The following is an 11,837-nucleotide window of genomic DNA, read 5'->3' as shown; positions in this document are numbered from 1 at the left end:
TGTAGCATGGATTTTACCTCAAAGGTCATCCTGGAGACAGCATCCTGCTCGGAGCGGAACACTCCCTGCCGCTTCCCCCTGCGGTCCAGGTTCGACTGCTGGGTCATCACCCTGTTGTCCGTCATGCCATAGGAAGAGTCCCAGTAATATTCTGGCACCTTGACATCTGAGGGGTTCTGGTTATATGGCTCCATTGGGAAAGGCTTCATTTTTTTCTCCAAAGGTTGCTGTTGCATCACAGGAGGCTGTAATGACTGTTCAAAGAGCTTGAGAGGGTCCTGGGCCGGCAGGTAATAGGGCTGCTTTACAGACATGATCTTCCCCAGGGAGCCTTGGACTTGAGGGGGGTTCCAGAGCTGCTTCGATGAATCTGTCTGTGGATACTGAGGAAGAGACACAGGATTTCACTAGCAGGGAGGAACAATTCACATTACCTGAATGCCTAACTCCATCCAAGCTGTCAGCCTGGCTCATGTGTGACAGCAAATCAGAATGCTTGATTTCAAATGTGGAATGTCCGTTATTCATCAAAAGCAATTTCGATAGGCATCTAATGCTCTCTAGTCAAGCTTTAAACCAAAACCCAAGTATAACCCTTACTCTGTCCAGTACCTTTTAACCCAAAAGCCTGCCAACTAAACCTTTAGTAAAGTACTGAGCCAGCGTTTTGCTGCCCAGAGCACAAGAAGGGTCTCACCATTGGGTCCAGATTTGCCAGAAGGGAGATTTTCTCCAGCACAAGGTGAGCAAAGGAACTAAGAGCTGTAAGGGAACTGACACTGCAACCAGTTAGCTAGGAGAGTGCAGTTGGAGGTTCACAGTCCTCATCATTCACACAGAAAACTAGAAAGGCCTGAGACAGACATACCACCTCCGTACCTTGTCTATATCAGAAACACATAGCAAATAGATGACAGAAAAGACATTCCAATCCAGTACATACCTTCCTCTCACTTACAGCATCATATGTTCACACCCACCAAACTTCAGCTCATTTTCAAATTTCCCCAGAAGATCACAATCAAAAAATTCTTTAACGACAATTTTGAAGGGTAATCCAGGAAGACAAGTCTTGAACGTTGCCACTTATTTTTTAAATAAAGGCCAGCCTTAGCACAGGCCAAGTTTACCTGCTGGAATCCGGAGTGGTGTGGCGGGCTCTTCCCCAGGCCCTGCACAGCTTTCGTGGGGGACTGTTGCTGCTGCTGCTGGGCCAGAGCTTGGACCTGTAACTGGCTTGCGGACTGTGCTGTTGCCTGAGCTGGTAAAGATGAGAGGGGTTGCTGGGAAGGAGGTTGTGTTTGCTGAGGTCCCTGGGTCATTGGCCCTGGTCCAGAGGGCCGTTGCTGGCTGTAAGGAATGTGGGACTGTTTCCCACCTTGCACCTGGTTTCCTGCAGGTGAGTGAGCTGTGGGCTGGAGGAAGGTTCCTGGGACAGAAACACCACCTGGGAAGGTGTACCCTGTGCTCATGGAGAAAGCCACAGGAGGGGGCACGACATAGGTTGGAGGAGGAAATCCTGGAAAAGATAAAAAAATGCACCTTTAATCACAATTTGGCAGAGCATACAACTCCCTCCAGAAAACTTGTAGTGGGGGTTCTTCTTTCTATGCTGTTCATTCAGGAAAGGAGGCACCAGTCTGCACACATGCACTACAATGTCCTTCCTCACTTTGGCATGTGCATGGCTGTGATCACACAAGGATTCTGAGTTTGTTTTGGAGTTTTCTTGCAATATTCCAGGCACTGATAGCAGGATCTGAGGGTCATATATTTCCACATTCCTGTGTTGCCTGCCCCCAATCTCCTGGCTTTTTTTGACCCCCACTACCTTTTCCCTTCACTGCTCTTGGGTTTTTGATGCTTTACCCCCAAAGTTTCCTCCCCTTCAAACACATTTTCAGGGACTAAACTTCTGCAGGAACAAACAGAAAGCAATCAATACACTAAGTGTACTGTCTCCTCTCAGAGAATCACCAGTCTCTGGATCAATTTCGAGAGAGAGACAGATGGTAACCAAACAAATCCTCATATCCGTAAGATCAATTCCTTCCCTGTAGTTCACATTGAAAAGCCAGGTTTGGGAGGCAAGCTTTAATTCTGTGTCTCACAGGTCAGATTTATGCTGACTTTGGGACAGGGAAGATGCCCATCTGTCTTATATTGAGGAGCTCCATGTAACAGGTGCAGAGAAGATACAGCTTCCAGTTATTCCATGAGCAAACATGGATAGCAAGGTATGACAGGCAGCAACAGCAGCAAGTAAGACCATACAAATTACAGCTTCAAACACGAGCACCAGCACAAAAGAGAGTGAGTTTTAAAGCAAGCAGTGTGATTGATCCTTTTCAGCAATGGAGTCTGAAGTACAGGGAATGCTTCAGAAGCGGTGCTAGAAGAAAGTTTTGTCATGTTCAGACTAACTACAGGAAGAGCCTACCGTGAAGTTCCTTGATCTCACACCCATTAAACCAGAAAGTGGCAGATTTCATGACAAACCTCAATTCCAAAGCATAAGGAATTGTATTTATCTCGTTTCAGTTCTGCTATGCCCCTTTTTATTACTTGACAAGATGTTCAGCAGGAAAATCCATGTTCATTAACAGAGTCCCTACCTTCCAGAGGCTGTACCAACCACCATTACAGGATTTTCTTCAGTCAATAATAAATGACACTTCAAAAGAATAATGCAAATTACCTGGCCGGCTAGGAAGGGGAGGGAAGGCTCCTGGGTGATGAATAGGGATGAACTGGGAACTGCTGGCCTGACTTGGAGTCTGAGTTACAGGTGTTTTCCTGGCTTCAGACACCGGAGTCTTCCTCATCTCTGTCTGGGATTTCACCTGATGCAAAAAAAAGTATGAAGAAATTATATCACTTTTCCTAAACTTTCACATGAACCACATCATGTCTCAAGCCAAAAATTAAACTCTCAGATTGTCTGAGTGATTATTTTCTTTTCCCTAAGTAACTGAGAGAAGTCTGGAACACAGAGCCCTCCTCACTGACCTCAAGGAGATTACCCTCCATGTCTTCAGGCACTTCTCATCTCACAAAAGCACTCAAGGATATTTACTCAGAAGATGCAAGAGGCTCCTTCCCTAGCATAACAGTGAGAAGCAGACATAGTATCTCACACCATCGAAGGAACTTACCACGCTGCTCACCTGCAGTGTTTAAAAACAGAAAGTGCAGATGCTACTATGCTTCTCCTAGGGCACTTCTTCAACCTAAGTCATGCTACTTACCTGCAGAACCTTAAAAACAAACACTGACACATTCTTTCTGGGGAGTTCTCTCAGCCTAATCCATACAGTGATGTATATGCACAAACTCCTCCACACTATGGAATTCTCTGGACCCAGAGCATACAAGACAAACAGCAGAAGTGCTTCACCTCATTTTACTGTGTAACTGCGGGGTGTTCTGTTAAAAGAGCTGCACCAGTTAAAGGCAGAGAGAAGAATGTAATGTAATGTTTACCTTATTCTGAGTCTCCTGTGGTCTGGGTCTTCCTGGGGAGGAAGACAGAGGGGAAGACTACTTTCCCTTTCTGTTCAGCTCGGCAGAACTGCCTGGAATGCAAGATGGAGCAGGCAGGAAAAAGACAGCAAGCAAGGAACCCGGGAAATACAGAAAGGGCCCAGGAGCAGACCTGACACCAAGCCTCAAAGGTGAGTGAAAGAAAGGGTTGTATCAGGGATCAAATTAAAAAAAATCCAAACCAAACTATAACAATAACCCCCACATCATATCTGTGTGGGGTTTATTTAGACATTTAGTGCTGCTCAGTTGAAAGGAGTTACAGGACAGTTGTTTTCTGCCAAATTACAGTAGTAAAGGGATAGATGCATTCAAATCCTTTCTTAAGTTCTTTTTTAAATTGAATTTCCCCATTTAGAAATAATGGGAGTGTAGGGTTCTTTCTGCATTTGTATAATTGGAAGGTTTGGGTGAATTTTTCATTTCCCACTAGAAAACGTCTGGAGGGAACTCCACCTCAAGGTTCTGGCTGATGCTAAATACCATGAACAATGCAGGCTCTTGCTCATGCCACATCTCTTCACCCTCCAGTACATTCAGCATATTTAACTTATATTGTGCTGTCCCTTTTCCCTCCACAATAAGCCAAATATTTTCATAACCCATATCAAGCACTATGCATTCTTTTACAGAAATGCTGGAGAACTCAAAGACATTCTTCCTGCTATAGCCTTTTAAAACTCGAGCTCTATCCATCAAAAACTCCAGTATGTTATAACTCATTTCCAGAGGATGGCTTCCAAAAGGTCCCCTGCATGATTAACAGTTAACTTTATAAAAACTTAAATCACTAAAATTGATTAATCAAGACAAATTTCAGTTCCTTCCTTGCTTCTATTTTATATCACCTTAGAAGTGCCAATGCTACCAAATATTTACCTCCACAACAGCCCTAAGTATTCCTACACAGTGCTTGAGAGAAGCACCATTTTATCACAGGGACCTCTTAAGAGTATGCTACACTTGGAGTTAGTATGCACTGAACTTCCTTGGCTCCTAAAACTACCTTCCCTAGAGAGCAGAGATTCAACCCAGATCACATCCTGCCTGAGCATGCAAGTCTCCCATGTATTTGCAAAGCAAGACTGATCACTTCTGTACCACATTCTTCACATTTTTGCCAAGTAGGAACTGCAGCATTTAAGCTTTTGAAGGCAATGAACTATGTAGGAAATAAAGCATGAAATTGCCAGGAGTGCCAAAGCAGAACACAAACAGTTCACCAACTGGTATGAAACCTACACTGGTTTCTCAGTGTGGGTGGAAGCAAGCAAGCCCTCTCTCTGTTCTGGAGCAGGTCTAGGTAATCAAATCCACCAAATTATACAAAACAAAAGGCATTTCACTGGACTTGTTGCCATAAATACAGCTGATGGAGTTAAAAATCCAAAATTAATTTCTATTAAAGAAGAGACAAACAGTAACAAACAACATCAGAGCAGATGGCGTTACAGCTGGGTTTGGTGTATCTTAAAACTAAATCAAGCAAATTTCTGATAAATAAACTATCATCCCTATCCAGAAAGTCAACATAGTCCTCAGATCTGGTAGGTTTTCATCCACCTGAAGTCCTTATTTTGCATGACAGGGGCACAAAGATCAAAACTGGGAGTTAATGCTCAGACCTGCAATGACATCCAGATGCATTTGACAAATAACTAAGAAACTTGCTATTCTAATACACCTATGCTGGTTTTCAGACACCAGAAGCGTGTTCCACAACTCAATTGATGATTGTCCCCTGGTTTCTGTAGCCTTTACAGAAATCCTTTATACCCCAAGGTATAGCTCCCCTGCAAAACCAACTGAATAATACTGCCAGTTCAGACATTCCATTTCATAACCATGATGTTTAACAGCAAATCATCAGGAGGAAAACAAGGAGAATAATCCAAGGCTCCTAATCAACACAAGCTGAAAAAACTGAAAGAAATGGTTTGTCTAGTCTGGGGAAAAGACCTCAATTGCACAGGCCTTTGGAGCAGCTGCACAGAGGAAGAGTTATTCTGCACACGTGTCCTGGGCAGCAGTAATGGGCTGGCAAGGGACATAAAGTGCATCAGGAAATAATTTCCACTTGCAAGAACAGTGAAGAACTAACACAGTTTCTCTAGGGAAATAACAGAAATCTCCATCACTATCATTGCATGGCTCCAGTCATTATCAGGGAATGACTGAGATACAGCCAAATTGTCCAGATACAGATCAGATCAGCCCTGACACTCTCTACCCTCTTATTTACTATGACATAGTGGAATGCAGACCACCAAATTCACTGTTTACTTGATATATTTCATATGTAATGCTCAAAGAAATAGATAAAAAGGCATGCCCCAAAAAAATGTAACTGGTAAAAGAGTAGCTGATGTGAAAACAAACCATTTTAAACAAGTGCCTGAGCACAGACTGACGGTTTAAGAGCACAGTGGCTTTCCTTACTTTGACAGAAGACACCTGATTGCACCCACCCTAGAGAGGATCTTACTCCCCATATATACAATTTGGTGCTTTTGTGACATGCTCTGTTGAATGTGCACCAGTCAACTGCAGTGAAAATGCAGAGTACTCAGTTCCTCCACAACAGATTCCAGAATGGCAAGAGCATGACTATGAGCTGGCCACATGAACTGCCTTGGTGGCCTAAATAATTTGTGGAATGGGTAGAAATCTGTTTTTTGGATAGTTATAGCACCTCTCATCGCACTCTTTTTTCTCCACTCTCTCTCTTTTTGGGATAGCATCAAGGAAAAGCAAAGAGATGCTAAAATCACCCTCACCTGGTCTTTGAGGTAGAAATATTTTATATTATTTAGCATTACCTGCAGCTGCAGGGCCCACAGCAAGACCTCAGTTCTACCATATTATACACAAGCAGTGACTGCCCTGACACAACACGGCACTGTCTCAGGCACAGTATCCCTCTGAGCTAAAGGCTTACCTGAACTGCCACATTCTGCTTTCCTGCTTCCTGCATCTTATCCAAGCCACATTTCTTGGTCTCATTCTTTCTTTTATTGTTATCCTTCTTCCCATCATTCTTATTTGCTACTATTCCTTTGCTAAAGTCCCGTCTCTCCCTCGCTATGTCCTTTGGGGGGTAGATGCGCCCTTGTTCTCTGTTCATCTCCCGGGGCTTGATATTCTCTTTGAAGGTGACCATTGGCTTTTCTCCTGCATCGCAGCTGTTGCTCAGGCTTCTGCCAGAGGACAGCACTGATTTGAGTCCAGGGCTCCCATCAGCACACAGTGGCTCTGCCATGGATGTCTCCTGCAAGGCGAGACTCTCTTTGGCTTCACTAGGGTCTTCCAGTAAGAGCTCCGGGATTTCTGTCACAAACAAGAGCTTTCCTACCTCATTTTCACATTGAATCAACCTGAAAAAGACAGGAAGGAATTAAAAAGCAAGTACATAAACTACATTACTTATCATAATCAGTCTGTGAAGGAGCAGCATGCTGACCCACAGAACACATTATTAGTGCTGTCAGCATCTTGTGCCCACATTACAGCTAACTGATGTGTCGGACAGAGAGAAAAATAACGTTCCACACTGGCACTTGTGTCACCTCAGCTTCCAGTAGCATGGGAAACACAAAGAACTTGCAATTACCTTGGCTGGTTATCAGCAATCCATTTGCCTGTGAAGATCAGGCGCTGTTGCCGTATCCGACGTTGCTGCCCTTCTTTATCCCCTGTAATCGCCTGGTGGCCTTTGGAAAAATCCAAGTTCCTAGTATTGACACAGAAGAGGGGATATTAATTACACAATCACCCTCTGCAATATCCTATTTTTCTAGAAATACAATGTGTCAGCATTGCTCTATTAAAAGCAGTGAATTTTCACCAGGTATTATTCAAAACATGGCTGTTAAGAGATGTCTGATTTACACATGTAATTCTCATCTACATTAAAGAGCTTCAGTGAAGTCATGAGCAGTATTATAACCTCAAGAATTTCTTAGGGCTACACCATCCACTGCAATTGTTTTGAAGAGACCAACACCAATCTATATAGCAGTAAACATACATAAATAAAATACTGCAGGGAACAGGCCAATGTCTGTAGAAGTTTTGACATCAGCAAGGGTGCAAGATCCTTCAGCTGTCACCCACCTGAACGAGGGTCTCAGAGCCAGGAATCCTTGCAACTCAAATTCTTCTGGAAGGGGGGTTGCTGACAAACAGACAGTAAACAGCATGAGGAAAGCACTGAGCACAGTATCACAGCAGATACCCCAGCATGGTCTCTATATATAGTAAAGCCTCCTATTAACTGGTCCACCCCACAATCTGAAGAATTCAGGAAGGATAAAGCAGAGCAGTCTGCTCAGAACAAGAAAAAGCATCTGCAAAGTATTCACATGAACTAATACAAGAAGACAACTTGCTTTCTTATTTGCTCTTCAACTGTAATTCCCCACGTGAGTAGGAGAAACATTTTTTTCCTAGTTTTTTACAGCACAGACTACAAGTGTCCTTACCATTATTACTGGATAGATCTTCTTCGTGAGGCTGGAAACTATTTAGAAGAGAGATCAGCCAGGGCCATATGCTAAAAATTAGAAAAAAGGCAAACCCTAAGTGAAAACTGCGAAACATGGGATGTGTTTGCTTTACTAAAAAAAACACTGAATGCTGTTACCATCACAGTTTACATTAATCCTCTGATTCCCAAGAAAAGTTTCTCACAAAGTGTCAGTGAAAAGATCACTTTCTTGAAAAAAATACTATTGCTAAAAAGTCAACCTAAAGTTCCCAAGGAAGCCAGGCTCTCACAGCACAGTGTTCATTATCCAGCAGGTCAGAGAGTCTGTTGTGAATTTAACCAGACCTAGAGCATGAGCAAGTGCTGCGAGCACCTGTCTGCAATTCATGCTTTGCAGTCCAAAGCTGATGGCCCTCAAGGCACAGTCAATGAATCAGTTTAGGCAGCAAGAGAATTTATCAAGACACAGCTGTGCAGGAGTACTTCTGTTCCCTGAACAACACTGTACTGTAGTGCTGGAGCATTTACCACCAAGGGAAGAGACTCTAGATAAGGGTTGCACCAAGAAAGATCATTAAACTAGAGGTGAACTTGCAGTACCCTGCCTTGCCCTCATAATACCAGTAACAAGCAATGACTGGAAATTCTTCCCAAAGGCCCTGGAGCAAACAATTTTAAAATCACACTGATCACTGCATAGGTGGTTAACATTTAACTGTTACCACCAGGCTGCTTGCTCCTGTTTGCTAAAAGCTCCCACCCAGAAGTCCAAAAATCCTTCTGCTTTACTGACGGGCACCATGGAAACAACAGAAAACTATTTCAAGATGCCCACTGTGCTCAGTGTAGGAGAAATGAATGTGTCCTCAGCAAGGCTTTCAGCCATCATCCAGCACATGGCCTGGAGAATGCACCATGCCCCCAACAGCACTGTGTACCCTCAGCTGCTTTCCCACATGGCTGCAGGAACAGACAGCATGATCTTCATTATTCTCTACACTACACTCAGCAACAGCTCCTTCCCATGACTGACAAGGAAGAAAAGAAGGAAAAAACACCTCAGAGGTCTTCAATGAGGCAAGTCAAGTCAATAATATGTTGTCCAGAAAATGTGCTCCTTCAGAAAATCCCAGAATGGTTTGGGCTGGAAGGGATCTCCCACCCTGTGCCATGGGCAGTGACAGCTTCCACTATCCCAAGGCTGCTCCAAGCCCTGTCCAACCTGGCTTTGGACACTTCCAGGGATGGGGCAGCCACAGCTTCACTAGGTAAGCTGGGCCAGGGCCTCACTGCCCTCACAAGGAAGGATTTATTTCTAACCAATCTAAATCTAAAAATCTAAAATATAGGCATAAGCCTTCAGAATGTGCAAATGGCAATAGTTATCATAATTTCAAAACCGTATCTGAACTCTTTTCCTTAATCTTGCCTTTAGGAATTCTGTGGTTTAAGCTCCCACGACTCCATTTTTTGTTTCTTATTTAACAAACCAAAATTACAGGTACCCCTGTTCCCCATGCATCACACTGCTTTCCTTGGAGTGCCCATCTTAGGACTAATAGTCATCCAGCTGCACCAGTAATAGTCACTCTGATCCTAAGAATCACCTTACAGAAACACTTTACTGAATCACAGTAATTCATGAAAAGTTAACAGACTATGTAAAAAAAAAAAAAAAAAAAAGTGAGTTTTGAGCAATTTAAGCCTTAATTTATGAGATTAGTTGCAAAAGTGAAAAATCAGAGCAATAGTCCAGAACAGTTATGCCTGTATTGACATTTAAAGAGGCTCTCTACTAAATTGAATTTAATTCCTAGATGACTACATTCCAGCACTGCTCAAGTGATGGTTTAGTGCATGAAATTAAGGCAAGTATTCTCCAGCCACTTCCTCCAGTAATCTGAGAAATCACTATACTAGATAAGACTACAAGAACACTCAGTGGTTATGCTCAAACTGGACATTATAAAATAGATCCCTCTGATTGTAAAAAACTTAGAGCAAACCTAAAGACAATTAAAAGAGTCCATTTGCTCATGTAAGCAACAAGTCTCATGTTTTGCTTTATGAACTTCTTAGCACATACACTTTCTATAATTTTGGTGTCTGTAATGGTAAGTTGTATGATCACTTTTCCCATGGCTTATTTGTGCATCAACAGTAATCAGGACCTTCATGCCACAAAATGTAACAAGAGAAAGATTAACACTCACTACCGTCTTTCATCAACCACTGCCTCCTGGAAAACACTGGGCCTAAGTTTCAGCCAGTCCATCGAAACCTTCACAGCTGGAAGAGGATATGCAGCCCCAGAGTCCTCCTGGTAGTCGTTTTGCAAAGGACACTTGCACAGAACTCCAAGAAATGACACTAGAAACAGAATAAGAGGAAAAAGCAGAAGAAAAAGCTCCATGATGTGGGAATGACACTTCAAAGTTGACCAAATAAACTAACCAAACATATCCACCCCATGATCCCCTATTCTAAGAGCTAGTTCTTTAGAACAAGGCAGCCCAGTTATCTCATCTTAAACTATCCACCAACAGATCACAACACAGAGTTTTTTAATAGTTTTCTACTATGCAGCTAAATCTTTATGTTTGTATCTCTTCAACTGTCATGGCAAGTCATTTTCATAAAGTTAAAAAAATTGTGTGAGCCAAGCCCAGTGCAAAAACAGTCACTCACCTATTTATTAGAACTTATTAACTCAACTACCTACCTGCACTTTATTCACTTCAACCAGCAGGCACACAAATGCACTGGAGCTCTGCAGGCAGGCACTCAGCCCAGACCCCTTAGGGCACAGAAGCTGAGAAAGAGTAACCACACCAATGTGACCATGGTGCCTTCAGAATCAACTCCAGGCTGGAATTTGGAGAAATCCAGCTATTCAGAATTCAGAAATTTAGGTGTTGACAAACAAGGCCAAGCTGACAACAGGCTCAATCAGGTTAAGCAAATCAGTGTTATGTAGCTAGAATTTAAAATGCTCTGCACTCTCACTTATCACCTGTTTGATATTACCAAAGGCAAAGAAGTAGCTGAGGTCCTGGTTGACTCAATTTCAACTTCAGTCCTGTTGAATCAGAACCAGTTCCATTCAAAGCAACTCCAACTATATGCAGCCAACTGGGGAGCAGGCCCCAAAGAGGAGTACTGCTCACTGCCAAGCTGGATCCAGTTTTGCACCCAAGTTAAAATGTTCTTTCAGAACCAGGAAAATGATGTAGAATACTGTAAAGCTTCAAACAGAGTAAGTCTGGACACAGAAATCCAGTGTTAGTCAGCTGACATAAATGATCCTGTGTGGCCGTCATCTCTCACAAATTTCTCCCTAATGTCTATTCTCAGCACTTACCTCACAGAGCCATTAAGCTAAATCCTGACAGGAAATTACTAATGGATTCCACATTAAAATCAAGAGAACTACAAAAATCAATTAGCTCCCACACTTACTGAAGAGAGCCAGGAGCTGTGTCCAGCAGAGCTGCTCATCCTGGCTGTAGCTGTGCTGCTCTGTTTCGTTGCTGAAGTCTCGCAAGTGGTGCAGTTGGAACAGGTTGATCACAGTAATATGGACCAACTGCTGAGAGTTGAAGGCCTTCTGGAACAACAACCTCTGCAACAAAGATACAGGGTGTATGTATTTTCAGATGGCAAAACACATGCTTGAAAGGACTGGTAGCTGCTCCTTCACTGCTTGACTAATGTTTCTGCCCTTAGGCAACATTCGATCTGGATTTATTTTCAGGTCATCCCTTGTAGCACAGCACTGGGCTTCCCAGGAAGACTCCACTGTTAAGCA

The 11,837-nt window shown here is 43.1% G+C and overlaps 1 protein-coding gene across 4 annotated transcripts in view; it reads right to left on the bottom strand.

The window, feature by feature from the left end:
• SMG7 (SMG7 nonsense mediated mRNA decay factor) overlaps positions 1-11,837 on the bottom strand; it is a 54,119-nt gene that overhangs the window by 9,080 nt on the left and 33,202 nt on the right. For 2 of the 4 annotated variants that reach the window (XM_088170170.1, XM_014886721.2), the window contains exons 9-17: positions 11,489-11,651; positions 10,243-10,399; positions 8,025-8,095; positions 7,657-7,717; positions 7,154-7,273; positions 6,482-6,917; positions 2,699-2,843; positions 1,131-1,519; positions 18-383 (exon numbers count right to left, since the gene is read on the bottom strand). In XM_088170170.1, coding sequence (XP_088026296.1) covers positions 18-383; positions 1,131-1,519; positions 2,699-2,843; positions 6,482-6,917; positions 7,154-7,273; positions 7,657-7,717; positions 8,025-8,095; positions 10,243-10,399; positions 11,489-11,651 — 1,908 coding nt within the window. The remainder of the gene's footprint in view (positions 1-17; positions 384-1,130; positions 1,520-2,698; positions 2,844-6,481; positions 6,918-7,153; positions 7,274-7,656; positions 7,718-8,024; positions 8,096-10,242; positions 10,400-11,488; positions 11,652-11,837) is intronic. The other 2 variants (XM_088170173.1, XM_088170171.1) reach the window with 2 other exon arrangements.

The sequence above is a fragment of the Sturnus vulgaris genome, chromosome 9, assembly GCF_052056855.1.
Source record: "Sturnus vulgaris isolate bStuVul1 chromosome 9, bStuVul1.hap1, whole genome shotgun sequence".
Classification (NCBI taxonomy): domain Eukaryota; kingdom Metazoa; phylum Chordata; class Aves; order Passeriformes; family Sturnidae; genus Sturnus; species Sturnus vulgaris.
This window is presented reverse-complemented; position numbering and strand designations above follow the sequence as displayed.